This window comes from Rhinolophus hipposideros, assembly GCF_964194185.1.
Source record: "Rhinolophus hipposideros genome assembly, chromosome: 14".
In the NCBI taxonomy this organism is placed as follows: Eukaryota; Metazoa; Chordata; class Mammalia; order Chiroptera; family Rhinolophidae; genus Rhinolophus; species Rhinolophus hipposideros.
The window spans coordinates 61,722,897-61,750,334 of NC_138060.1; the positions used below are offsets into that span (position 1 = coordinate 61,722,897).

Sequence of the window (27,438 nt, forward strand, 5' to 3'; positions counted from 1 at the left end):
TATGAATTTGCCCATTCAGATTCCTCATTTAAATGGAATTATACAATCTTTTATCTGACTTATTTCACTTAGCTGTCCTAAGTCCTTAGCCTATAATGCTGACTCGTTAGGTCCCCACAACTGGGAAGTTGGTGCTGTTGCCCCATTTTAAAGATGAGGCACAGAGAGGTTAGGTAATTTGCCTAAGATCACTCAGCTGGTAAGGAGGGAGCTATTAGCCGGTCACTGCACCCCTAACTTGATACTGCATCTCCCCTCACTACACCTCTTCGGCTCCAGGCAGCACCAGAGGGGTCCACCTCCCATAACCAAGAGCATCACGCCATCCCGGTGAAGCCCCACACTCCTCCAGACCTGCTGGAGAGCAGCTGGCCTCTCTCAGCCTGAAGCATTCACTTATCTTCTCATTCCGTGCCGATGCTCAGCCCTGCAGGAACACGTGAACTCCCATTCAATTGTGAGAGGGGGAAGTTTAGGGGGCCTCACTCAAGCTAGGGGTCAAGAAGAGAAGTTTTCTAAGTGCTGTTGAAGCTAAGACCCAAAGGCTAGCAATTTGGCTGGCAGAGTTGAGAGGTACGGAAGGGGGGGGGGCTGTCACTGGTTATTTGTTGTGCTTGCTGTAAGTTCCCTATGTGACAAGACCTCAGTTTACCCATTTGCTCTCCTGCTGATGGCATTTGGGCTGTGCCTAGGTTAGAGTCTGTGGACAAAGATGCAGTGATTTCATTCTTGCTAGAGTCTCCCTGTGCCCTATGAGAGGTGCCTAAGGGTGGAAGTGCTGCATCTGAGTCGAGGTGAAGGTCCTGCTTTAGAAAGTCATGCCAAATAGTTTTCCAAAGTGCAAATTTACACTCTCAGAGCCAGGAGGAAGAGATTCTATCTTTTTTATTTTTAACATAGAAATCCTGCCCCGACCCTCTCCCCACAAGTATCCCCCACTGCCCACCCCGCTTGGCCCAGGCCATGCAGAGGCAGGCAGAAGCTTGGGCAGGCTGAAGCTGCCTGAGAAGCCTCAAGCACTTTGTCTGTACAGTCAACAAAAGACCCTGGTCTGGAGGACAGGAAGCGGCCCAATCACATCTAGTAAACGATTATAAATAGGCGCTTGCTACAAGGAGCAAGCCTTGCAGGCAGGAACGAGGAGCTGATCACAGCTCCCACAGGTGAGCCCAGTATGGTGGAGGTGAGGCAGGGCACAGGCAAAGCTCAGTCTCAAGGGCTCACCCTCAGCCCCATCTTCTTGTCTACCATTGCCCTCAAGGTTGGTCCTAGAAGAGGAGCCATGCCTCCAAGCTCCCTGCTGAGCCAGTCCTTGGTCTACAAGTTGGAGGCACATATCTGGCCATTGATCAGACTCACTGTTCTCACTACCACAGGAAGGTGTCCATCTTGGCCTGGGAGGGAGGGAGCATTTTCCTGGCCCCCACTCTCTGCTTAGCCTTGGCCTTGGGCTTAACAGGCAGTGGGCGGATCATAGTTGTGTCAGTCTGAAGGAGATGTCAAGGAAAAAGCCAAGAGGGGATTGGAACGCAGGGCAGGACAGATTGAGACCTGGGGATGGGCTGCCCTGCTATACTGAGCGAGGTCTGCACACCTGAGGCTGCAGCCCCTGGCAGACTGGGGTCTGGGGTGCAGGGGAGGGACGGTGGGCTCCACAGCTCAGCTTAGCCCAGTGCCACAGAACAAGGATACAGGCTGGATGAATTTTGTCCGGCCTCCAAGACCATCAAAGCCTGTCCTTACCTAGAGTAGAAGGAAGAGGTGAGTGGCCAGTCTAATAGGACAACAGGCCCCGCCAAGAGAGTTGGCACTTGCCACTTGTGGGAAGCCATACTCACTGCATCTGTGCTGCGACAGGGCTCTGGCCTGGCCCTCTTGGGCTGTTTCTGGCCCAGGAGAGCATTTCGGATGAAGACAGGGAAGGCGCCAGCCACCTCCTCATCTGGTTCTCCCACACAGTGCTGGCCACCCAGCAAGAGCTGGGACTCCTACAGTAGAGACCCCAGAACCATACTTGATAACCTGGATGGCTGCAATGGAGGGGGCGGGCAGTGGTGGTGGGACAGGACCAGGACCTCAGGTGCCACCAGGAGGCAGGAAGGACAATGAGTAGGGTTACAGGGTGGCTCCCAGGTGCCTCAGTCCTGGGCCAGGAGTGAAAGGGCTCTGACAAGACCCTGCCCCTCCGAAGTCCAGCCTCACACTCAGTCCTGCCTGATATTTTTCTCCAAAGTCTTACCTTCTTGAGGCCTTTGCGTATCTTCTTGGGAACATCCTGAACCAGAGAGCTATAGGGGTGAGACAGGAAGGGAAGAGGTCGGTGAGCAAGACACAAGAGACAGGTGATCAGGCTCAGCACATGCCCCTTACAGAGACACTGAGTGGCATGGCTGCTGTCATGGCTGTTGCTAAGCAAGGCACCGCAGGGATCCCCACCCCAAGTGCAGGTCTGTGCACAGCCACAGCTGCCAGAGTGGCAGAGGTTGGGAAGGTTGGACCATGTCTCAGTCTTGTCGCTTCCACTCAGGGCTAAGCTAATCCCAATGCTCCCCAAACCCTCCAGCACCTCACCATGTCCCAGGCTTCATGTGGAGAAGGAGAGCCCAACTGATTCGCCACCCACTGGAGGAAAGCCCTGACACAGGCAGGGGCATTTAGTGAGCTCAGGCCTTGCCCCGTCTGTCCAGAGAGGGGCCGCCACCTCCACGAGAGTCTCAGTAAGTTAAGTAGCCTATAAAGTACTCTCAGAACCCAGGACTCAGCCATCTTCCTCGATCATTCTAGATAATCTGTGCAGACAGGGTCTGGAACCTAATAGATCGTGGTCCCAGGCTCTGGCCTCTCATGATACCGTGTTTCCATCCAATGCCTAGGGTCTCCAGCAGTTAGATACCCTCTCCTGGTATTTTCCCAGGTGGGTGGGAGGATCATGACCTAAGGCTGGCCCGGTGGCTTCTCAAAGCCCTGAGGACAGAGGCAGGCTCGGGGCCTGCAGACTCTGAACGCCTCGGCTCCTGTGCCATAGCCTGTGGTGAGGCCACATGAAGACCATGGGATTCTTCAGCTGCTGAGAGTCTGGGTATGGGGAGGCTAACCCAAGTTGGAGGCGTCCTGGGCTCCCTCACACCCCTCACAGGCCCCGAAGATGGTAGAAATATCCCTAAAAAGCCAGGGAACCTGCAGGTTCCCGATACCCACTTTCACCCTTTATAGCTCAAGAAAAGGAAACCTGAGACAGCCAGAGTGTGGAGAGGTACTGAGAAGGCCCCACACTGCAGCCTACACACCCTAGGTGTATTTCTCAGTGCTGCCAGGCCTGGCCCCGTACAGCACAGGTACCTGTGCCCCTGAGGTTGGGGAAACGTAGAGAGCCCAGCTGGCTTTCCTTTCTGCCCTCTCCTGGGGCCTCCTCCCCCTCTACTGCTCAACATCTCAATTTCTTTCTCCGTGTCCAAAGGCTTTAATTAGAGGAAACCTGCGCAGCCCTTGACCTTCCTTACCTGAGCAGCACATACCAACAGCACGTACGGGAGCATTTCCTATCTCCACAATGAATCACACTAGGCTGCTTGGCCAAGGAGACAGCCTCCCCACGCCCAGGCCCACTGCAGCGCTAGTGCAGGTCCCACACACCCCACTGCAGCTGCACAGAGTTTCTCACGCCTGCCCCTGTGGATTACCCCTTAGGTAGGGGATGGGGCTCCGGGCTCCATGGTTTGAGATGGTCCTGCGTCATGTACGAACCTGAGAGGCTCACAGTGGAAGAGGAAGTTCAGGGTCCTGGCTTAGGACTCTGGTGGGCCGGCATTCATGATATTGGGAACACCCCCTGGCCCCAACACCATCAGCCCAGACTTGCCCCCACTGGGAATTCTGTTCTCTCCAACTCACATCCCGACATCTCTGCTTGAAGGGTGATGGTGAAGAGTAAAAACAAACAAGAGAAGGGCTTTGCACAGAGTGAGTATTAAAGAGAGAAAAGAAGAGGTGGCTAGAACCAAAGTCATGGCCAAGCCCACGTGACCCTCACTGCCCTGTTAGCAACTCAGAGCTATTAGGGCAGGGCCTGCAGAGATCTCTTAGCCACCCTCCCTCCAGGCTGTAGACAGGGCCAGGGGCTACCACTTACAGTGCCTTCTCTAGGCAGAGCTCCTTGGCATGGCCATGCTGGATGCTGGAAGGCCGGGCTGGGGGGGTATCCACGTCGAAGGTGGCATTGAGGTCAATATCATCACTGAAGGCTGGCCGGCGAAGCTTCAGGTTCAGCATCTCCACAGGGGCCGGACTAGAGGCAGAGACAAACTCGTTATTCAGGACCACAGTGGCAGCCCCTCGAGCGGCAGAGATGGCTCAGTTCCACAGGTTTGGAGCCCACTCCTGGCTCAGGGCCACCCTGTAAGGAAGTCCTGATTCTCTACAGAAAACAAACCCTTGGCTTAGTCCCTCACCCAGGCATGGGACCAGTGAAAGTCTGGAAGACATGAAAGGAAGCAAGCAAAACCCACACAAAACCCAAACATACAAAGGCTGTTGCCTTTTGAGCAAGTAGACTCATTTCTCAGAATGCAGAACAAGGAGCCAGAAATGTGACCACAGATTGATGTAAAGGGATGTCCCCTCCAGGGCTACTTATCACAGCAAATGGCACAATGTTAGAAATTGTCCAAATGACTCCCCTAGGGAGCTGGCACTTTCACAGCCTGAATGCGATAGACACTAGTGTTTCCAGAGAGTAAACCTAATAACATGAGAAAATGCTCACGTTAAATTTAAAAAACAATATGAAACTATGCGTACTAGGCAACAACAACAAAAAGACAAATTACACTTCACAAAAATTTAAAATTTTGTACACCCAAAGATACTACCGACAGAGTAAAAAGGCAATCCACAGAATGGGAGAAAATATTTGCAAATCATACCTCTGATAAGGGATTAAAATCTACAGAGAACTAAAACTCAACAATGAGAAAACAAGCAACCCGATTCAAAACTGGGCAAAGGTCTTGAACAGACATTTCTCCCAAGAAGCTTTACAAATGGCCGGTGAGCACGTGAATGCTCAGTGCCACCAATCGTCAGGGAAACGCAAATCCAACGACCACGAACACCACTGCGTGCCCAGTAGGACGGCTACTGTCAAAAAGCAGAAAATAACAAGTGTCGGCGAGGATGTGGACAAACTGGAATACGTGCAGTTAGTGGGAATGTAAAACAGTACGCCCACTGTGCAAAACAGGTAGTGCCTCAAAAAATTAAAGGTAGAATTACCATATGACCCAGCCATTCCACGTTTAGGTATAGAGCTAAAAGAATTGGAAGCAGGATCTCGAAGAAATATTTGTACACCCACGTTCATAGCAGCATTATTCACAACAGCCCAAAGATGGAAGCAACCCAAGTGTCCATTTACCGAGGAATGGGTAAGCAAAATGCAATATATACATACAGTGGGTTATTCATCTTTTTAAAAAAGGAAATTCTGCAACATGCTACAACATGGATGGACCCTGAGGTCATTATACTGAGTGATTTAAGCCAGTCACAAAAAGACAAACACTGTATGATTCCACTTACATCAGGCATTTAGAGTAGTCAAAATCATAGAGAAAGAAAGTAGAATGCTGGTTGCCAGGGGGCTGGGGGGAAGAGGGAAATTGGAGAGTTCATGTTTAACAGGTACAGTTTCAGTATTTCAAGATGAAGAATTCTGGAGATGTATGGTGGACATAAACCCACCTCAAACTAACTCCATGTCAGTTGTTTTACTTTGCTTCCCTCTCTAGGAACCACCGCATACAGCAGCAGCCAGACCATTCATGCTAATTTTTTTGTAGTGTCTTTTATTTTGCCACTATTTACCAACCCCAGCAAGTCCAGCTCCAGGTTAGAAGAGGTGTCCTCAAGAGGCAGGCAGGGTCCGGCTGGGGGCAGCCATTCTGTGCTCCAGATGTCTCATGGCAGAGCTTCCTGCTGCCATCCCCTCAGACCTTGCCCAGTGGTGCCCATGGCACGTGCCCAGCCTTGGCTCAAACCAAGCCAGTCTTTTTCGCTTGCCACCTCCTGGTCACCCACAACACTAAACTCCAGAAGTGGGAATTTCTCACAGTGCCCCCACAGCCATATCTGGCTCATGCGAACACAGTTCTTGTTCCTTCAGACTGTTTCCAGTATATTCTTCTTTTATGAGCTTGAATTGTTTCCCTTCTTACCACTGGTCTTTCCTTCCTTCCCACCTTCCATCTATCTGATGAGGAGGAAGAGCCTGAAGCCCAGTAGTCCTTCCTCACTCACTGGTTGAGGTTCTCGCTTGAGGCCCTCCTGGGTGACACCATCACCTTTGGGATACTCACCCATGGCCAGTGTGCAGGGCTTCGTGCCAGAGGCCTCATGAAGTGGAGCAAGACACTCAGAACCTGCCTTCCCAAACAGAACAAAGGCCCTGGACAGACCCATCACGTGTGTGGCATGGCGGCAGCCAGTGTCTCCTCCATGAACTCATGGCACCTGACGGGCCTGTCCTAAGCAAAGGCCTCCCCACCTCCCTTCAACCTGGGGGTTGGGGCCCTTGGGGTCCATGAGAGGTCTTCCAAACACATCCTCTGTAGTTGGGGGTGATAGTTACCTCCTAAGGCCTCCCTAAAATGACAGGAGTGAAGGATAATCCTATGGCAACAAATGGAATGGGCGACCACCATCAGTACCCATAGATTTCCCCAAAATTCTGAGAGAAAGCATGGCCAGGGGACAGCTGACCTACAATAGCCAGAACCCATAGGAGAAAGCTATGAATGCAAGGGAGGACCATGGGAAGGTCCAGACGTGCAGGAGCAGTCCACGGGCCTGAAAACTGGGGTACTGATGGAGAGTGGGAGCTTGGCTCCACCCCTCACCACATCTGCACTAGCAGGACACCAGGCAGCCCCAGGCTGCTACCCTTGGCCAAGAAATGGAAGGGCCTTTCCCAAAGATATGAAGCAAGCCATGTAGGGTGACTTAGGGCAACCAGTACGAGACCCTACAATAAAGCCCTCTCATCCCAGGTTCAGGTAAGATTGAGCATGATGCCAGCTCACTGCAACCCCGCCTCTCCCCCAACACAAACTCTGTCCACATAGGCTGGGTTCCTAGGCAGCCTTTCTGGTACTCCTCCTCAGAGGGTCAGAAGCAGCCAAAAACCCCCAGGCACGGGCAAGAAGTCCAAGAGAAAGGCCATCACTTATAAACACTGACCCCAAGAGAAAAAGAATGCTAGACCATAAACCAAGGCATAACATATTTGGCAAAGGATGCACTCAGAGAGCATGAAAGAATGTTGTGAATTTGAAATGTGACTGCTGATTCAGCCTTAAAAGGGAAGGAAGTCCTGACACATGCTACAACATGGATGACACGATATGCTAAGTGAAATAAATCAGTCACAAAAGTACAAATATTATTTGGTTCCACTTACACGAGGTTGCTAGATTAGTCTAATTGATAGAGATATAAAGTAGAGGGCTGGCATCCCCTGTGAAGGGCTCAGCACATGGTAGAGATGGTGGCTGGTGGTGGCCACAGAGGGGGCCAACTGGGGCTTAGCCGCCACGGCTGATGGAAGGTAGCGCTCCTTGTTGAGCGTGTGCTGGCTGCCCTGCACCTGTGTGTCCCGCCACCACCGCTGTTGCTGCTCTTCAAGCAAGTTGGACTGGCTACATTTTCAGAGCCCGACAGCCACACGTTGCCAGTGGATACTGGCATAGATGGGGAGGCCGAAAAGACATCAAGTGGTAAAGAGTGAACCCTACCTAGGAAACCACCTGACATTGAATTGTCCTCTCTCTCTTCTCAATTGAGATATAATTGACTTAGAACATTGTATTAGTTCCAGGTACTACATAATGATTTGATATATGTGCGTATTACGAAATGATCACCACAGTATGTTTAGTTAACATCTATCACCGTACATAGTTCCAGTTTTTTTTCTTGTGCTAAGAACATTTAAGATTAAAAAAAAAGTAGAATGGGGGTTGCCAGGGGTAGGAGTGGGGGGCAGTGAGAGTTAGTATTTAAAGGGTAGAGTTTCAGCTGGGGGAGATAAAAAGTACTCTAGATGGATGGTTGTGATGGTTGCACAACAATATGAATGTATTAATGTCATAGAACTATACACTTAAAAATGGTTAGAATGTGGAATTTTATGGCATATATATTTTACCACAATAAAAAATAGATTGATGAAGTGAAAAATTATGAAAGAAATTCAAATTAAAATTTAAGAAACTCTCCCAGAACGTAGAGCACAAAGACAACACCACAAAGGACCAACCCCAGAGGTGAGACACTAGCCTTGCAGATGCTCCAGAAAGGGAAGCCAGAGAAACTGGAGTGAGCCAATTCTCGAAAGAACAGCACAAGAAAGTCCCCAGAGCTGGAGACTTGCGTGTCCACAAGGACATGCCCAGGGCCACAACGGTGAGTGGGAAAGACACGTGACGGGAAGTCACAGAAGCCCAAGAGCAGAGGAGGCAGCCTAAGACTCTCGCGAGAGGAAAAATACCTTCATCTGTAATACAAAAGCGTCACGAAGCAGGTGGGCATCAATTTCTCAGCAGCAAGATTAGATGTTAGACAACTGGAAAGCAGAGTCCTTGGGGTCCGAGGGAGACGAACTTCCTGAACTTCAGCAAAGCAAGCAAGTAAATCAAGAAAGAGCGAGACGAGATACAAGAAACAGTGGCTTCCACCAGGAGAGCTGGGGAAGTCCCAGGACGCCTGCCTTGCCAGCGCACCTGTCCCCTGCCACCTAGGATGCTTCCTACAGTGCTTCCTGACAGCTTGGAAAACTGGAAGTGCCCTGAATACCCACTGAGAGGGGGACGCCTGGGTGAACGTGGCTGTGTGCTCCACACATACTGGTGGCAAGAGGGATCGCGGGGATCTCTGTGGACTAATCTGAAAAGGCCTTCAAAGGGTCATATTTTCAAAGTTACAGATGGCACCAAATTATCAAGAAACACCTAAAATGAAATCCCAAATGACCATCAAACTGCTGTGTCTATCTCCTGGGATCTTCTGTAATGAAGCAGAGATCTAAGAGGGTACTCATCAAGCTGGTGACCCGGTACCCCCAGGGCTAGAGTGCAGGTTCAGGAACCACCAGTAGGTGATGGGATGAAAATCAGATGTACACACAGTCCCACCACAGCAATCTTCCTCGAGTATCCCCAACAGCCTCCATTACCCCGAGGCTAAAACCCACGCTCCAAGGCTGGCCTGTGAAGCCCTGGAGAGATGTGGCCCACCTGCCACCTGCCCCTCTCCCCCAAGCACACCCAGCTTAGTCAGGCCTCAGGGCCTTTGCACTAGCCGTTCTCTGTGGACTGCTCTTCCTTCAGACCTGAATGTTGGTTGAAGGAATGTGCCTATACATTGTGATATGTCAGGAAAGCTTAAGATTTTTTCCAGAAGTGTGGGCACAGCAACCTGCCAGCTGTCATGGGGAAAAGGTGGAGGCAGGGTCTTTAAGAGGACCTGTGGTTTTGAGGGTTTTGCTGTCAGAGCAAAAGAAGATGGGCAAAACTGCTACAGAGGATTCAACAACTATTTTTGAGAGATCAAGGCCCTAGGAGAGGACCTTGAATTTCGAACAGACTGTGCCTAGTTAAAAGGAGGGCCAATACTAAAAGTGACAAGCCCGCCACCCAACTTTCATGCCTAGAAAAATACTGGAGAAAAAAGGGAATGAAGTCGTCCTGCATGCAGCTTGGTGGGAAGCTCAGCCTCGCTTTGGACAGATGTAGGCTTGTCAGCTGTGATCTCTTGCTGGCTCGACAGATCAGGGAGACCAAAGCAGCCCTCCCTGTACCAAGGTGGGCTGCAGGCCTGGCACGAGGCTTACTCAGAGTGAAGTGGGCTCATCCCCTCCTGGGAGCTACAGACCAAATTCCATGATGTGGTTCAGAGCTTGGCAGCCTAACCCTCCAACTTGTCTTTCCCACTTGGTTCCCACAAGGTCCAAGAGGACAGGGAGAGCCTGACACTCAGTAAGGACCTGTTATAGGAGACCAGGCCTCACAGCAGCTTGGAGTGGTAAAAGAAGTAAGCAAAAACTGGTATGCAAAGACCCTGGGCACCTAGGGTAACTGGTGTGCTTGTGCTTCCCTCACTGTGGATGCCAGACACAGAGGACAGTGCGTGGAAACACCCCCGAGGCCCCTGGAATGGAAGTAGAGGGAGCAGTATGGAGTTTGTACCTAGCAGGGTCACTGGGTTGCTGAGTTTCCTGTCTGGGCCCTCAGTGGGGCAGCTCTGTCTCTTGGCTCCCTCTGCTGGCAACTTTCATGCACACATTCCAGAGATCAGAGGGGAATTCTCTGGACGGTTTTGTTTGTTTCAGCACGCCGGGTGGCTGCATTTGGTGAGCCATTCCATAAACAGGCTACCTAGTGACAGTTGGTGCTGCTGCCCAGTTGCTAACCATCTCTAGGTCCTCTCTGGCCTACCATGGCCTCTCCTTGTCAGAGCCCAGAACTGGCCTGAAAGCCGCTTTCCCCCTAAATCTGGGCTGTCTCCCAGGGCAGGAGACCCACAGCCCTCACGCCCACATGGACCACCCACCCCACCAAAACCAGGAGTGAAGATCCTTATCAGGGAGTTGTGGTCCCTGCACCACCCCCAAGGGCCAACAAACCTCTCTAAAACCAGGCGGTTGACAGTCTCACTGTCCACTGGTGGTAGGTTCAGGGTTTCCTGTAGCATCGTTAGCTTTTTCTTCAGGCTCTTGGGGAAGAAGAGACGGGTGTGAACAAAAGGCTGAAGCATCAAGAGAAACTGACAAACACGTGAGCAACGTGCACGAAGGGCAAGCCCCCTAAGGCCAGAGCAAGGCCTGAGACCCCCCCATCAGGCTCAGGAGGCTAGGCCCACTAGGCCACAAAACCCCTCCCTGGCAAAGTCCCTCCTCTGGTGACCTTGGAGAAGTAGCTACGGGACAGGCTAGGGGGGAAGATTCGTGATGCTGTCTGCCCTTGGCTGAGGAGGCCCAGGCTCCAGCCCAGGGCCAAGGTGCACATCCTGAGCCAGCCTGACCCAGAGGGATGCCAGGTGCCCAGAACCACCACCACTGACTGGTGTACAGCTTCCTAGGCAGCGCAAGCTCAGCTCTGCTACTGGAGTGCATCCAAACCACCCCTCATTCCCATCAGCCCAGGGATGACCCTCACCGTAATTTCCTTGTCAGCACTCTGTAAGTCCTTCTGGGCCGACCTCAGCTCCAACTTGGCCTGCTCCAGTTCTGAGTGGACTGTCTGCAACTACAAGAAAGTATAGGGAGTAAAGGAGGAGCCAAGGGGTGAGCATGTGCCCTGGCCCCACTTGCTGCTACCCAGTGCATGCGCATGGTGGCCCAGGGTCCAGGAGAGTGTGGGGTCCCTCGCTCTATGGGGCTGGGCTTTTCTCCGGCAATGTGGAGCTGTCCAGGAGCGAGCGCTGCTTCCTACACCCTGCAGCCCACGGAGGCATCCGGCCCAGAAAGAAAGGCAGTCGTGCTGACTGAATCAGGTTTCAAGAGCCTTCCTGCTCTGGGCCTGGTACAAAAACAGACCTGAAGCTGTCACATGTGGGAGCCGTGCCCCCAGCCAGCTGAGAGGTGTCCAGGAGCCAGGAAGGGCAAAGGGGGGGGCCTCCGTGTGCAGATGTGGGGTGAGGACCTGCGTGACCTGCTTCCCTAAGTGGACAAGCCAACAGCCAGAGCCAATGCCTACTAACTCGTCTCTGGGAGTCGGCCAGCAGCCCCATGGATCAGCTGCACCATCAGGCCCCATGGCCTTGCTCAGGAGACGTGAATGAGCGTGAAGAAAGGACAGCCACATCTCCCGTCGCCCTCTGTTCCCCATTAAGTTACCTTGCTTCTGGAAGAAACCAATTCCTTCTTCAGCTTCTCAGCAAGCTCCCCTGAGGCCTTCCGTGCCCCTTTCAGATTCTCATACTCTCTACAGAGGGGCCATGGAAAGAGATGTCAGAATGGGACACCCTGTGGTCACACTGAGCCATGACACCAACAAAGCCCAGCCCAAACCCCTCGAAGGTTCTCCTTCCTACTCTGGCCCTGAACCCAACAGGATTGCACTGTGGAGAGTCCCGCACCCAATGCAAGGAGAGCTGGTGACTCTGTTCCCTGCCCGTCCTGCAGGCAATGGTGATTTGAGAGGGTGTGCGAGAAGCCCCAGTCTCACAAGGGCCTCACTTAGGGGGACGCCTCTACCACCTGGCCCCTACCGGAGGCATCTGGGATCCTCCAGGCCTGTCAGCCAAGTGGTCCTTTCCCCAACCTCATACCCACAGTAATGGAGACTCTGAGCAAAGTTTCTGATGCAAGCCAGGTAGGGTCAGTAATAGCACTGATGGGAAACAGGCTCCAGAGATCGTGATGGGGCTTACGGCTCACAGAGCTGTGCCGACCTCTTTCGAAATGACGCTTTTAATTCACACTCGGTTCTCTCAGTAACCCTATGGGGAACGTTATTACTACCTCCATTCAGGAAGTTGAGGTCAGAGAGGCTAAGAAACTGGCGCCTGCTACACAATGAGAGGTGGGGTCAGGGTTCAAACTGAGGCAGCAGGGCCCTAGAGCCTGCCCCTTAACTTCACTTGCTCTGCTTTGCAAGAGGGGCAGTGGATGGAGAGGCCTGGCTGGGGTGCCATGGCTTAACTTAGCTTGTGGGCTTGGACAAAGGGGCCAGAGTACATACTTCTTCAGGGACACGCAATACACAGCCAGCTGCTCCACCGCTGACTGTCCCATACCCATCTCTCGGATCATGTCCTCCACCTCGGGCCGCTGGCTCTGGAGTAGGAGATCAATCCTGAAAAACATCCAGCCCACGGCATTGAAAATCTGGAGGCTGATGGGTGCAGCTCTGCTTCCCTTTGCTGCTGTTGCTATGGTAACAGCTTGGGCTGCTAGGATGCTTTTGCAGGCAGATCTGCCCAAAAGAAAGGCTCCACAGCAGAGCTGAGCACAGCTGCAGGGAAGCTGCTGGGGAATTAGGGGTGTTGACAGAGGTCCTCAAGGTCAGGGATCCCCGGAGGTGCTTGGAGCAAAAGACCTGCCAGGTCATCTTCCCACAGGAAACAGGGACAGAGAGGAGTGTGGCAAGAGCATCCAAGGAAAGTAGAGGAGCCCGTAGAGGAGCCCATAGCAGCTGAGCAAGGAGACCTCTACACCACCTGGCCCAGCTGGTCTGAGCCACGCCCCGTGGCCTGTGCAGATCTGAGCCTCAGCGGTGACCCAATCCCTGCTGCAGTCCTCAGAGCTATGCCACCTGGGGGCCCTGGCAGCAGGGGCACACAACAGGCTCCCGCTCCAAGCTTACCGCTCCATGGTCTGCATCTTGCTCCTAAGTCGGCGGGCCTCCTCCCGTGCTTGTTTGGTCTCGTTCTGCTGCTGCTCCAAGAACTTCATTTGCTTCTGAAGAGCAAACACACCCACACACACCTGTTGCTTAGAGGATCCTAGGGGCCATGACTAAAGTCATTGGGAGAACTCGACCCTAGAACATTTCGCTTTTGAAAATGCTGATAACCATGTGTCCCCGGGAGGTAAGCCTCCTGGGCCCCACTCTAGCTTGTTTTATCTGCTAAGAGGCCCTGGGCTACGGCTCTACCTTCTGAGCTATGGCTCAGCCCACTGCCAGCATCCACAGGCCCCCTGAGCGCTGCCAAGGTCCTGTGGCCTGGGCCTCACGGTGCACATTGTGCGGGAAGCTGAAGAAGCCCAAAGCACAAGTCCGGCCTCACCATCTGGCATCTAGACCCATGGCCGGTTGCCAGGAAAGCAGAGCTGAGTCACGGGAAGCTGGTCAGGCTGCCCTCAGCACAAGACCAGTCCATCCGTGACCTCCGAATGCCATCCGAGACTCCTGCTCTGTAGCCAGGTGCTGGTTTGCTCCTCCCCTTCCACTGGCCAGGTCACGTGATTCAGACCAGCCACCAAGCAAGAAGAGACAACGGACACCCTGGGGCCCTGTCCGTTCACAAGGATGGCTCTTTTTCCCTTTCAAATGGCTTCCAGCAAGGACTGCTCCTTCCTGCAAGGCCAGAATATCAATTGTGGGCTTAGATCAATCACCTCATGCCCCTGGGAGAGCAAGAAGCTCACCAACCCAGGCTGATACAAAATTCATCTGGGTCTCCAATGGCTTGCTCTGCGGGCTTTGATCTGCCCGCTCAGCTCAGCACAGCCAACTTCAAAGGCCTCTGCTCCTCCCCGGGATGCTGTTTGATCCAGCTCCAAAGAGCAGCCCAGCCAAGGACTAGAGTGCGAATGGAAGTTTCTTCAGGCTGCCTTTGTCAGTAGAGTACAAACCACTTTTGGAAACATGGCCCAACCTCACCGAGGTCTTCGCTGAGCAGCCCCTCCATGAAGTACTGGAAAGGCCTCACCTCTTCAAACTACCTAATACGAAACTCTGTAAGTGCGGCCAATATGGCTCCTCTCTTCTAGGATGGATGGGTACATTATGGAAGGCCTGAGGAAGAAGGCATTTCTTCCTCAGAGGCATTTGCTTCTATTTTACAGTTGTGTAAACCAAGCTACTGACCAAAGCAGAAGTTAAGCCCAGGGTGGTGAGCCCAGAACTAGGGCTGTATCTCCCCATCAACTTGTGCCCACAGGAGCCGAGGACCCACCTTGAGGGTGGAGCACAGCATTTCGGCCTTGTCCAGGGCCTTCTGCAGAGACTCCACAGTGGCGTTGCGCTCTTCCAGTGTGTGCCGCAGACTGTCGATGATGACCTGGCTGTCCTGTTTCTCCCTCTCTGGAGCAGGGATGGAGGTTGGAGGGGGGAGACGCCCAACCACCTATCAGCATGAGAACCTAGGCTTTGGGGCTCAAGCACCCGACACCAGTGCCAGGTGAGGAACAAGTCCCAGGCCACTCAGCTGGGTGGCTGGCGTCTCTCTCTGGCATGCACAAAACCAGGGAAGCCGAGCCAGAGTTTCTTCGTTCAGGGGGTGAGACCCTCTTTCTGCTCCTTGGGACCACTTGAGTAAAGGTTTCCCTGCTCCCCATTCCCAGGATCTAGTTAATCCATCATCCCAGAACTCATGCAGATTCCTGCCAAACTTGGTGGCCAAACCCTTTCATAGATATACTCTGTCACATCAGATAGCCCCCTCCCAGCCTGGGTCCTGGGCAAGAAGCCTCAGACAAAGATAAGAGGCTCACCTGGTCGAGGTGAGCTTTAGGTGACCTTCAGTCACCTCTCTTTCCTGCCAATCACAAGAGTTGGCCAGACTCTTGGACATACAAAGCAGGGAGAGCCCCTGGCTCTGCCAGAAGCTTGGAGGCCTTCCTTCCAGGACCTCTCCCACCAGCACCCAAAGCCCCTTGTCTCTTACTAACTCACCTTTCTGGGAAAGCTGGGCTCTGATATTATCCAGTTCATTCTGCAAGGCAATATCCATAATTAGCAGAAGGCAGCCTGCACTCGGCCTTCCATAAGGCTGTGGGAGCCCCAGGAGGGCCAGAGAGGCACAGACCCTGCTCTACGTCAAGGCCACGCGAAGCCGACAATGGAGAGCTAAGCCTTGCTTTACTTCTGTGTGCCTTTTTACGAAGTCGGTAAGATGGAGGAAAATAATTTACAGTACAAGACCCCGGGACAGGGAAGAAAGAGAATAGAGGCAAGAGAGGTGAAGCTGGGTCTGTGTGATCAGTCTTACTGCAGAGGTTTCCTTGGCTCTGTGCTGGTCCAGACCCTCTCTGGGCATTAGCGGCACTCACTGGGGACACAGAGTTGGGATGGCCAAGGACCTTGGGCCACCACTCCTTCCCTCCACCCTAGGTGCTGCCTGCTTCACAGTCTACCCCACTTCAAAGCTGTAGGCTGGCTCTGTGTTCCACGAATCTTCCAGCCCCACAATCCAACAGGGCAGGTGAGCCAGGACAAGGTTGAGCCCCTGAATGAAACCTCACATGTGCTAGGCTCTGAACAGGCCGCTGTGAGGATCAAAGGAGTTTCCCAAAGCCCGAGCAGACATTCCAAAGCCACTGCCGCAGAACCACTGAGAGGCTGGGGCAGGACTGAGTCCAGCACCCATTGAGGAGTCCAGAGCATTCAATATCCCTGTGGACAAAAGAGGTGCCTCCTCCAGGAGCAGGAAAACCAGCCTCTACAGAACTGGACGGTTCGGCCAAGGTTCCATGGTGGTAGCTGGATGGAGTCCAGGCAAATCCTCCTCCAGCTCACCCTTCCCAGGTCAATACAAGGTCAGAATCCCCTATGTGACCAATACTCGATCCAGCCCCTGGGAGTGGATAAGCCCCCCTTGTGATCAAACTCCCTACCCAAGACTCCGGGGGCAGGTGCTTTTGGTGGCTGGGCTGGTCATTGTAGACTGAACTTCTGGGGGTGGAAGTGGCGGGTAGAGAAGGGCATGCTGGGCTGTCTGAGAAGAGAAAGTAGCCCAAAGCTACCCCTTGTCTGCTTCCGCCACACCCAAGCAGGATACCTCCCAAGCCCTTGCTCCAAACTACTCAAGATGCTGCCTCCCTTTCTCCTGGATCTGGCTTTGCAAGCCAGAAAGAAATGTTGCTGCCTTTGCTGCCTTTATCACAGAGAGGACACGGCTTAAAACTGGGAGCAGTTACCATGACAATGAACATGCTGGCTTTAAGCACAAAAGCTCCACGTGTTTGAAGCAGTGAGGTTCCAAGGACATCATGGCACCCTGGAGCCAGAGCCAAATAAACCCTGATCTGACAGATGCTCAGCAAATTAACTCTCAGAGTCCAGGTTCACATGAGAACCCCAACCCCACACACGTCCCCCAGAGGTTTCTGCCAATCCAGCCCCCTTGTACACAAAGAAAACTAAATCTTAGGCTGGGAGGAAAAGCAGAAGTGCAGGAGGAAACCAGCTGTCCTCCCCTGCAGTGTGGGTTATGTCCTGGCTGCACGCTCTTTATTCTGAGGGGTCTGCCCTCTATTCCTGGTCTGGGAAAGATACGGGCACCGGTACACACCAAGCTCCCTAGGCAGTTTGAAGCCACAGCCAGGTCTCTGAACAGTGGGGTCCACACCTCTTCCCTGGATGAGGACCAGAAGAGTTTTCTAATCTGTCTCTCACTGTCCAAGCAGCAAAGTGGGCTGGGAAGGATGATTGTAGATCCTTTGCAAGGCGAGGGGACCTTGCATCAGAAGTGGTCTGGAATCCCGAGGGGAGGGCTCACAGTGTATTTTTCCAATGACTGTGTCTTACCATCACTTGTGCTCCGTTCTCCTTCCCTCTGCCTTGACATCTCTACCAAGTGTCCCCTCCAGAACTCCACCTCCATACTCTAGGCATCCCCCCTGGGTGGAGGCAGAAAGAATTCTCAGAGGGCTTGGGGTTCAGCAGGATGAGATCAATTCTAGGTACCTTTAAGAATTCTGCATCTAGGACACCCTCCTCCTCTTGGGCAAGGTCAAAGAAGAGCTTATTGATAATGGTTCTTCTGCCAACCTAGAGGGGAGAACAAGGAAGAGTATGACTGCATAGTTGGTCACGGGCAGGGAGGACGGGGGGACATGCAGCCAGGCCTGTTCTCAGGCCTGACTGTCTCATTACATCCCTTGGAGTCAGACAACCTCTGCAGCCCTGTAGCTGGTGCCCCAAGCTGGTGCCACTGGTTTGGTGGCTACTGATGTCATGTCACTGTAGACCCATGTGGTGACCACTCAAAAGACACCCCAGTCTAGGTGCTGGGCATTGAGGAAATGGGGAAGGGTAGGAAAGGGGGTCAAGTCTACCCAGGTGAAGACTGACCCAGGATACGAGTGTGCCTGACAGCTACCCGTGGGCATAAGCAGGCCTTCCGAGCCACTTAAAAGCACAAGAGAGGTTCAACTGCCTCAAACCGTGAGAGGGTCCCAAAGGATCCAAGGCACAGCTCAGTTTCCTAGATCTTTCCTCAATCCTGCTCCCTGGCAAGCAGAAGATGTCTTCAGCTAAGGTGTTCTCACCCCACCACACTCACCTGGATGCGGCACTGTGGGCAGGTCCGACTTGGTGCTGTATCGAACCATTGGATTAGGCTGGAATGAAAAGTAGAAAAACAGACTGGTGAGCCCTGGCTTGGTTGGAGACATCCAGGCCAGGTAGCCACCCTGACCACACCAGGGTCTGTTCTGCTCCTCTTCAAGCCAGCGCCTGCCCACACAGGAGGGTGGCGCCACAGGTAGTGACAGCACACTTGGCGTGACTGGTACAAGCGCTTCCACCACTTGGCCCTTTTTTTTTGGTCTTGTTGGCTTGGCCCTTCCTACCCCCGAGCTGCTCCTTTGTGACCTTCTAGGCTTTGACGAGAGGACAACAGTCAAAGGCCAGGTCCATCAGAGATGGAGATTCTAAGTCCCTACTTTAAGTTGGGACTCCAAAAGGCTATATTTTCAAAGCAAGGGTAAACTAGAACTAAAAGCAATAGTGGTAAAAGCAAAACATAGCCCAGCTTTGCATCATCTATCTGGGTGGTCCAACAAAACCGCAAGCCTTAAACTTTATTTAAAGTAGTCTCCTACTAGTAGACTCTCCCACCCCCAGGGACAAGGGAGAAACAGTCCTTTCTGGAAGATGATACCATCATCCTAGGCCTCAACTTTGTTCCACAAATTTTTCAAATACATATAATCAAAGCTAACCATGAATAATGGAATACTACACAGCAATGAGAATGAATCAGTCTACAACTAAGAGCATTATTATGAATGAATCACATAAACATAACATGAAGGAAAAGAAGCCAGATACAAAAAAAGGTATATTGTATATGACTCCATTTACATAAAGCAAAAAAGTAGGCAAAACTTATCTATGCTGCTGGAAATCAAGACAGCTGCCTCTCCCCCACACATAACGGGGAGACTTATGTGTGGGGGAGAGGCAGCTGGTGGAAGTAATTGGAAGAGTGTATGAGGAGGTTTCCGGAGTGCTGATGTCTTGTTTCTTGTCTACTTCAGTTTGTGAAAATTGTGCAAACCATACTTACTACGAGTTCAGACAATTAAGTTCACGAACACATCCTAGAAAAAGTGCTACATACCTCATTGCTGAATATCACTACGGTCATCTTGGAAGTCCTCCCCCTTGGAAAGCTATGCACCAATATGAATGCCTAGTCTACCCTTTAAAGCAATTTAGGAACTCTTTTTCTGGAATGGCCATCAGAGCTGTCGTCGTATTACCCTCGATGTCCTGAATGTCATCAAAATGTCTTCCTTTCAATATTTCCCTCATCTTCAGGTAAAGAAAGAAGTCATTGGGGGCCAGATCAGGTGAGTAGGGAGGGTGTTCCAATGCACTTATTTGTTTACTGGCTAAAAACTCCCTCACAGACAATGCCGTGTGAGCTGATGCATTGTCAATTCATGGCTTTTGGCAAAAAGTTCAGGTCATCTAACTTTTTCACGCAGCCTTTTCAGCACTTCCAAATAGTAAACTTGGTTAACTGTTTGTCCAATTGGTACAAATTCATAATGAATAATCCCTCTGAGATCAAAAAACATTGGCAACATCGTTGCAGCAAGTTTGCAAACTTGTCCAACCTCGTATATGCATATTTTTATGTAATATATTATATTTCAATAAAACGTTGTGTGTGGTTTTTTTTAAGTAACCAGTCATACAAAAAAGCATTACAGTGCAAACTAAAACATATCCACAAAAACTTCAGATACTGGAACTGTCAGACACAGACCATCACGCATTATGCTAAAGAAATCAAAATCAAAATTGAAAATGTCAATAGAGAATTAGAAAGTAAAGGGTGATATAACCAAATTTAATAAGAACCAAACAAATTCTAAAACTGTAAAAATGGCCAAAATAAAAAAATTCAATGGATGAGTTTAGTAGCAGTTTAGACATAGTGGAAGAATTAGTAAGCTGAAAGATAGGTCAGAGGAAACACAGAATTAAAAAGATAATAAGCGATATAGAAGATACTGTGAGAAGGTCTAGCATACATATAATTAGGAGTTTCAGAAAGAGTGTTAAGTAGAATAATGCTCTCTACCGCCAAGAAGTCTACATCCTAATTCCTAAAATCTGTGAATACATTACCTTACATGACAAGAGTGATTTTGCAGGTGTGACTAAGTTAAGGGTCTTCAGATGGGGGATTATCCAGGCGTGCCCCCCTGTAATCACAAGGATCCCTATAAGTGAGGCAGAATCCCTATAAGTGAGGAGTTTCAAAGTTATACAGATATATTTGAAGATGTAACACTGCTGGCTTTGAAGGTGGAGAGAGGGGGCCCATGAGCCAAGAAAAACACAGCTCCACTTACACACCTTGATCTTAACCCAGTAAAACCTATTATGGGCTTCTGACTTCTGGAACTATAAGATAATATATATGTGTTGTTTTAAGTCACTGAATTGGTGGTAACTTGTTATAGCAGAAATGAGAAACTAATATAAAAGAGGCAATACATAAAGAGATAATTGCTGTTAATTTTCCAAAATTAATAAAAGAAATCATTCCACAAATTGAAGAAACTTAATGAATCCCAACCAGGATAAGTGAAAAGTAACAAAAGAAGAACCAAGGTGCCTACATAATTGTCAGACAGAACAGACTTTAAGTCAAAAAAAGGTTACAAGAGACAAAGAAAGACTTTATATTTTGATAAAAGGTTCAAACAAAGGAATGACAATTATAAATGCATATGCACCTAACAACAGAACCCAAAACAAAACTAGATGAAAGAAAATTAAACAGAATTGAAGGAATAGACAGTTCTACAATAAAAGTTGTAGACATCAATACCTTACACTTTTTTTCTTTTTTAAAATATTTTTTTATTTTTCAATTACAGTTGATATACAATGTTATATTCGTTTCAGGTGTACAACAGTGATCAGACATTTATACAACTTACAAAGTGATCCCCGATAAATCTAGTACGCATCTGACACCATACATAGTTATTACATTATTAGCTATACTCCCTATGCTATACTTTACACCCTCATGACTAATTTGTATCTATGAATTTGTACTACTTAATCCCTTTCCCTTTCTCACTTACCCCCCTCCAACCCCCTCTCATCTAGCAACCATCAAAATGTTCTCTGTATCTATAAGTTTGTTTATGTTTTGTTTGTTCATTTATTTTGGGGTTTAGATTCCACGTATAAGTGAAACCATATGGTATTTGTCTTTCTCCGTCTGACTTATTTCACTTAGCATAATACCCTCTAGGTCCATCCATGTTTTTGCAGATAGTTAAGATTTCATTCTTTTTTATGACTAGGTAATATTCTGTTGTACATATGTACCACTTCTTCTTTATCCATTCATCTGTTGATGGACACTTAGGTTGCTTCCATATCTTGACTATTGTAAATAATGCTGCAATGAACATATGGATGCATATGTGTTTTTGAATTAGTATTTTGGGTTTCTTCCAATAAATACCCAGAAGTGGAATTATTGGATTCTTCCTTGTCTCTTGTTATAACCTTTGTTTTAGTCTATTTTGTCTGTTAAAAGTATTGCTATTCCAGCTCTTTGTTTGTTTCCATTTTCATGAAATATCATTTTCCATCCCTTTACTTTCAGTCTGTGTCTTTTGATCTGAAATGAGTTTCTTGTAGGCAGTTTATGGAGGATCTTATTTTCTTATCCATTCAGCCACACTATGCCTCTTGTTTGGAGCATTTGATCCATTTACATTTAAAGTAATTGTTGATAGATTTGTAGTTATTGCCACTTTATTATTCATTTTTTTAATCTTTATTTTCTTCTTCTTAAAGAAGTCCCTCTGGGGCCAGCCCGGTGGCTCAGGCGGTTAGAGCTCCATGCTCCTAACTCCGAAGGCTGCCAGTTTGATTCCCACATGGGCCAGTGGGCTCTCAACCACAGGGTTGCCAGTTCAATTCCTCAAGTCCCGTAAGGGATGGTGGGCTGCGCCCCCTGCAACTAGCAACGGCAACTGGACCTGGAGCTGAGCTGCACCCTCCACAACTAAGACTGAAAGGACAACAACTTGACTTGGACAAAAGTCCTGGAAGTACACACTGTTCCCCAATAAAAGTCCTGTTCCCCTTCCCCAATAAAATCTTAAAAAAAAAAAGTCCCTCTAACATTTCTTATAATACTGGTTTGGTGGTGATTAACTCCTTTAGCTTTGTCTTGTCTGGGAAGCTCTTTATCTGCCCTTTGATTCTAAATGACAGCTTTGTTGGGTACAGTAATCTTGGTTGCAGGTCACTGCTTTTCATCACTTTGAATATTTCATGCCAATCCCTTCTGGCCTTCAAAGTTTCTGTTGAGAAAGCAGCTGACAGTCTTATTGGGAGCTCCCTTGTAGGTAACTAACTGCTTTTCTCTTGCTGCTTTTAAGATTCTCTCTTTGTTTTCAACCTTTGACATTTAAATTATGACATGTGTCGGTGTGGGCCTCTTTGGGTGAATCTTGTTTGGGATTCTCTGCACTTTCCTTTGCCAGGTTAGGGAAGTTTTCTGTCATTATTTCTTCAAACAGGTTTTCAATTCCCTGTTCTCTCTCTTGTCCTTCTGGTGCTCCATATGATGTGAATGTTGGTACACTTGGTGTTACCCCAGAGACCCTTTAAACTATCCTTTTTTGGATTCTTTTTTCTTTTTGCTGTTCTGATTGTGTTTTTGCTACCTTCTCTTCCAAATCGCTGACTCATTCCTCTGCTTAATCTAATCTACTGTTGATTCCCTCTAATGTATTTTTAATTTCAGTTATTTTATTCTTCATTTCTGACTGGTTCTTTTTTATGTTTTCTATCTCCATTTTAATGTTTGTTATCTCTTTGTCAAAGTTCTCCCTGAGATCATTCTTATAACTAGTGTTTTGAACTCTGAACCTGAAGATTGCTTGTCTCCATTTTGTTTAGTTCTTTTTCTGGAGTTTTGTTCTGTTCTTAATTTGGGACATGTTTCTTTGTCTCCTCATTTTGACTGCCTCCCTGTGTTTGTTTCTATTTACTAAGTAGAGCCGCTATGTCTCCTGGTCTTGGTAGAGTGGTCCTATGTAGTAGATGTCCCATGGGGCCCAGTGGTGCAGTCTCCCTGAACACCTGAGCTGGCTGTGCAAGGTGTGGGTTGCGTGTTGCCCTCCTGCTGTAGTTAAGCCTTGATTGCTGTTGATAAGTGAATGGGAGGAGCTGACTCTCAGGCTGATTGGTTGTGAGGACTGGCTGTGCCTACAGTGGAGGAGCTATTGTGCAGAGGCTGACTCTACAGAGCAGGATTAGCTTTAGTGGAACCTGCCTAGTCTGCCCCATGGGTGTGTCATTTGTGGAGGTAGTTGGGTGGTGCTCTGATGTAGTCCGAAGTTGGCCACAGGGTGTGTTGGTTCTGGGTGTCTTGAAAGGGGTTCTGGTGCAGGCCAAGGTCAGCCGCTGCCTGTGCCCTGCCCTGGGCCACTTGGTATGAGCTACAAGTGTTCTGCAGATGGTTGCCACTTGTGCTGAGCTTGAAGGTGCCTCAGAGAGGCTAAGCTTCGAACTGAAGCCACCTGCCACTACTGCTGGGCTTGGGGCTGCTTAGCGAAATGTTCAGATAAGCAGAGGCCAGATCCTGCTTATTTGGGGTTTGAGAACCTTTAAGAGATTTTAAGAAAGTCTGCAGCATGAGTCAAGACAGGCTGTTTGTATGGAATAGCCAATGGAAGTGGCTTGGGTGGGCCTGCAAGTTGGGTGGGGCAGTATTTCAGAGTATCACCAGGGTGAGGTGGATGCTGTTAGCTAGGCTGATGGAGACTCAGATATGGAGCCCACCTGCGTGTGAAAACTGGGTGGGGGGAAAGCTCAACCAAGGAACAATGGCATCTTGCAGCGTCTCCATCTGCGAGAAAGCTGCCCCTCCAGCCCTCGTTCTGAAGCCAGACAATTCAGTTCTTCTCCATGTGTCCCTGGCACCTTTTGAGTTACTGCCCCAGCGCTGGAACCCAGAGTAAGTGAGTATATCAGCGAGTAAGTCCGCGCACAGGCCCTTTAAGAGGAATGCCTGAGACTCCAGCCGCCCTCCATCTCAGCCACAATCTCCACTGGTTTTCACAGTTAGATGTTATGGGGACTTCTCTCCCTGGCACTGGAACCCTGGGCTGGGGAGCCTGGTGTGGAGCTGGGACCCCTTGCTCCTCTGAGGGGACCTCCACAGCCAAGATATCCCTCCCAATTTTTCACTGCCACATGTGGGTATAAGACCAGCCCATTCCACATCTCTGCCTCTACCAGTCTCCATGTGGCTATTATATATCCTTAGCTATAGGACTTCTGTTCAGCTAGACTTCAGGTGATTCTCAATTATGGTTGTTCTATAATTTAGTTGTAATTTTGAAGGTGTCCTGAGAGGAAGTGAGCACAGCTGTTACCTACTCCACCACCTTGATCAGAAGTTCAATACCCCACACTTTCAAGAATGAATAAAAAATCAGATTAATAAGGAAGTAGAAGACTTGAACAACATTATAAACCAACACTAGATCTAACAGACATATACTCCACCCAATAATAGAGTACACATTTTTCTCAAGTGCTCATGAGACATTCTCTTTTCTGATCACAATGAAATGAATTAAAAATCAGTAACAAAAGAAAAATGGAAAATTCACAGCTATGAGGAAATTAACAACACACTCTTAAACAACCAATAGGTAAAGAAGAAATCACAAGAGAAATTAGAAAATACCTTTAGATGAATGAAAAATGAAAACACAACATACCAAAACATAAAATACAGCAAAGGCAGTGTTAAAAGGGAAACTGATAGCTATAAATACACACCCTAAAAAAGAAAACATCTGTTAGGATCGCTTTTATAAAAAACAAAAACAAAACAGAAAATAACAAGTGTTGGCAAGGATGTGGAGAAACTGGAACACTTGTGCATTGCTAGTGGAAATGTAAGATGGTGCAGTCAATGTAGAAAACAGTAAGACAGTTTCCAAAAAAATTAAACAGAATTACCGTATGAGCCAGCAATTCCACCTCTGGGTATAACCCAAAAAAAAAGAAAGCAGGGACTCAAACAGATATTTGTACACCAATATTCATAGTAGCATTACTCATAGTAGCCACAACACAGAAACAAACCAAGGTCCATTAACAGAGGAAGGGATAAACAAAATGTGATATTTCCATACAATTAAATATTATTTAATCATAAAAGGAAATGAAATCCTGATACATGCTACCATATGGAAGAACTTTAAAAACATTGTACTTAGTGAAATAAGCATTTGTTCAAAGAACAAATATTGCATGATTCCATTCACATAAGGTACCTAAAATTGGAAAATTCAAGAAGACAGAAGATAAAATAGGGGGCTGGCCCAGTGGCTCAGGTGATTGGAGCTCCGTGCTCCTAATGCCAAAAGCTGCCGGTTTAATTTCCACGTGGGCCAGTGCCAGATGGCTCAGTTGGTTAGAGCGTGAGCTAGCAACCACAAGGTCGCCTCTTGCAAGGGATGGTGGGTTCCACTCCCTGCAACTAAGATTGAACACGGCACCTTGAGCTGAGCTGCCTCCCGGATGGCTCAGTTGGTTGGAGTGTGTCCTCTCAACCACAAGGTTGCCCATTCAACTCCCACAAGGGATGGTGGGCTGTGCCCCCGGCACCTAACAACGGCAACTGGACCTGAAGCTGAGCTGCGCCTTCCACAACTAAGATTGAAAGGACAACAACTTGAGTTGGGAAAAGTCCTAGAAGTACACACTGCTCCCCAATAAAGTCCTGTTCCCCTTCCCCCCCAAAATAAATAAATAAATAAATAAAATAAAAAGCTAAGGAAAAAGCCTCAAAACAAATGTATATATATAAAAAAAAGAAAAGAAAATAGGTTTCCAGGGACTGTGGGGAGAGGAGAATGGAGAGCTATTGTTTAATGGGTACAATGTTTCTGTCTGGAATGATGGAAAAGTTCTGGAAATAGATAATGGTGATGGTTACTCAACATTATTAACGCATTTAATTTCACTGAATTGTACACTTAAAAATGGTTAAAATGGAAGGCATCTTTGAGCTCACCAAATAAACACCAGGAGCAAAGCTCACCCTCCCAAGTTAACAAAAATTTATCACTGAAATCAAATGGTGGCAAACACGTCCAAGGAATACTGCAAGAATTTGATCCATTTATGAATCTTGTGATAGATGAATGTGGACAGACAATAGCAACTAGTGGGCAACAGAGCAATACTGAAATGGTGGCAAAATAAGGAAATACTATCAAGTTAGAAGCCTTGGAAAGAGTATTAACAATGGGTGTGCCCTTTAAATCAATTGCTTCCACATACCCCTTCTCCAAAGGGTCTATTTTAAAATGGGTCGTGTACTTTTTCATATTGAAGTTCTTTGTTAAACAAACAGTCCAAAGAAAAAGGTTACAACGCTAAACTTTGTTATACATTTGTACTAAAATAAGAAAGTATATAATGAGGAAAAGGAAAAGAAACAAATGGATAAAATTGTAAACTTTCTGTTCTGTATACTTCACCCAACAACTAAAGGAGCAAAGGAGTTCTGAATCAGCCTATCCACCGCTGCTAGAGGAATCTTTTCTCACCGTTTTCTCACCAGCTGTACTCAATAGAAGAGTCCCATAGGGTCAGCAGGACGGGGTGCGGGGGAGCACCTCCTTTCCTTTCCATGTTAACTTGGGTTGAATGCCCTCAGTGAGTACACTGGGGTGTCTGACCAAAGAGATGACGCTGAATAGAATCATTCCAAACCATCATGCAAATCACAACAAATCAGGCAGCTAGAGGCCTACCAGGTTTCCACCTCGGAGAAATAAAAGGGCTCGTCAATTTGGTGAAAGCTCACCTCCGCCCCGGCTAATAGTTTTGAAGTCACATCTCTGCAAGCCAATCAACGAAGCCTTCTATTTTCACTGAACCAATTCTGTCCCCCTCGGGACTCAATTCAAATGTCACCTCCTCCGGAAAGTCCGCCCTGACCCCCTCTGCCCAGGTCCAGAACCTCCCGTGGGGCTCTGTCTAGTGCCGCCCTCATCACCGTTCTGGGCTCCGGGGACGGGTCATCCAGAGGCCCGACGCCTCACAGTCCTGCAGTGGTACAGGGGCGAGCGCCCAGCCCGGAAACAGCGGTCACTCACCACTGCAGGTGGAAGGTGTGGCCGCAGTGGATGGCGGCCACGTCGCGCGAGTGGTCGAAGAAGTCGGAGCAGATGGTACACAGCGCACGAATAGGCATGTTGACTGGATTCAAGGGACCCAGGTAGCCAAGGAAACCGCGACCGACCGTAGCCTCTCCCCACCGCCTCGGCTTGCTTCAAATTTGGCTCCACTGCGCGACTTCCGGAACCGAACCGGAAGTGGTTACACGAAACGCGGAGGCAGAGCCTGAAGGTTGGGTCCGATTGGACGAGCCCTCGGGGGCGGGGCTTAATGGCCCTGCGGTTATAGAGAATCC

The 27,438-nt window shown here is 49.1% G+C and overlaps 1 protein-coding gene across 2 annotated transcripts; it reads right to left on the reverse strand.

Moving 5' to 3' along the window:
- Nucleotides 1–867: 867 nt before the first annotated feature.
- On the reverse strand, nt 868–27,359 carry TRAIP (TRAF interacting protein). 2 transcript variants are annotated; one of them, XM_081072946.1, is made up of 15 exons: nt 27,122–27,359; nt 18,004–18,061; nt 17,406–17,489; nt 15,393–15,432; nt 14,674–14,801; nt 13,359–13,453; nt 12,735–12,848; nt 11,888–11,975; nt 11,208–11,297; nt 10,676–10,764; nt 4,130–4,285; nt 2,240–2,288; nt 1,839–1,988; nt 1,693–1,743; nt 868–1,487 (listed from the first exon to the last, which is right to left on the reverse strand). In XM_081072946.1, exons 1-15 carry the CDS (start codon nt 27,217–27,219, stop codon nt 1,368–1,370), a joined length of 1,410 nt encoding a protein of 469 aa, XP_080929072.1. In that variant the 5' UTR covers nt 27,220–27,359; the 3' UTR covers nt 868–1,367. The 2 variants fall into 2 exon arrangements, with proteins under 2 accessions (XP_080929072.1, XP_080929073.1); XM_081072947.1 differs by lacking the exons at nt 17,406–17,489; nt 18,004–18,061; nt 27,122–27,359 and adding an exon at nt 17,247–17,351.
- Between the last annotated feature and the right edge of the window lie 79 nt (nt 27,360–27,438).

Excerpts from the sequence above, each read along its gene's own strand:
- TRAIP (XM_081072946.1), bottom strand. The coding sequence starts at position 27,219 with ATGCCTATTCGTGCGCTGTGTACCATCTGCTCCGACTTCTTCGACCAC. Across the intron at positions 11,976-12,734 it reads TATTGCGTGTCCCTGAAGAA|AGAGTATGAGAATCTGAAAG; the intron begins GTATGTACTCTG and ends GCCCCTCTGTAG. Across the intron at positions 1,989-2,239 it reads TACGCAAAGGCCTCAAGAAG|GAGTCCCAGCTCTTGCTGGG; the intron begins GTAAGACTTTGG and ends TCTCTACTGTAG.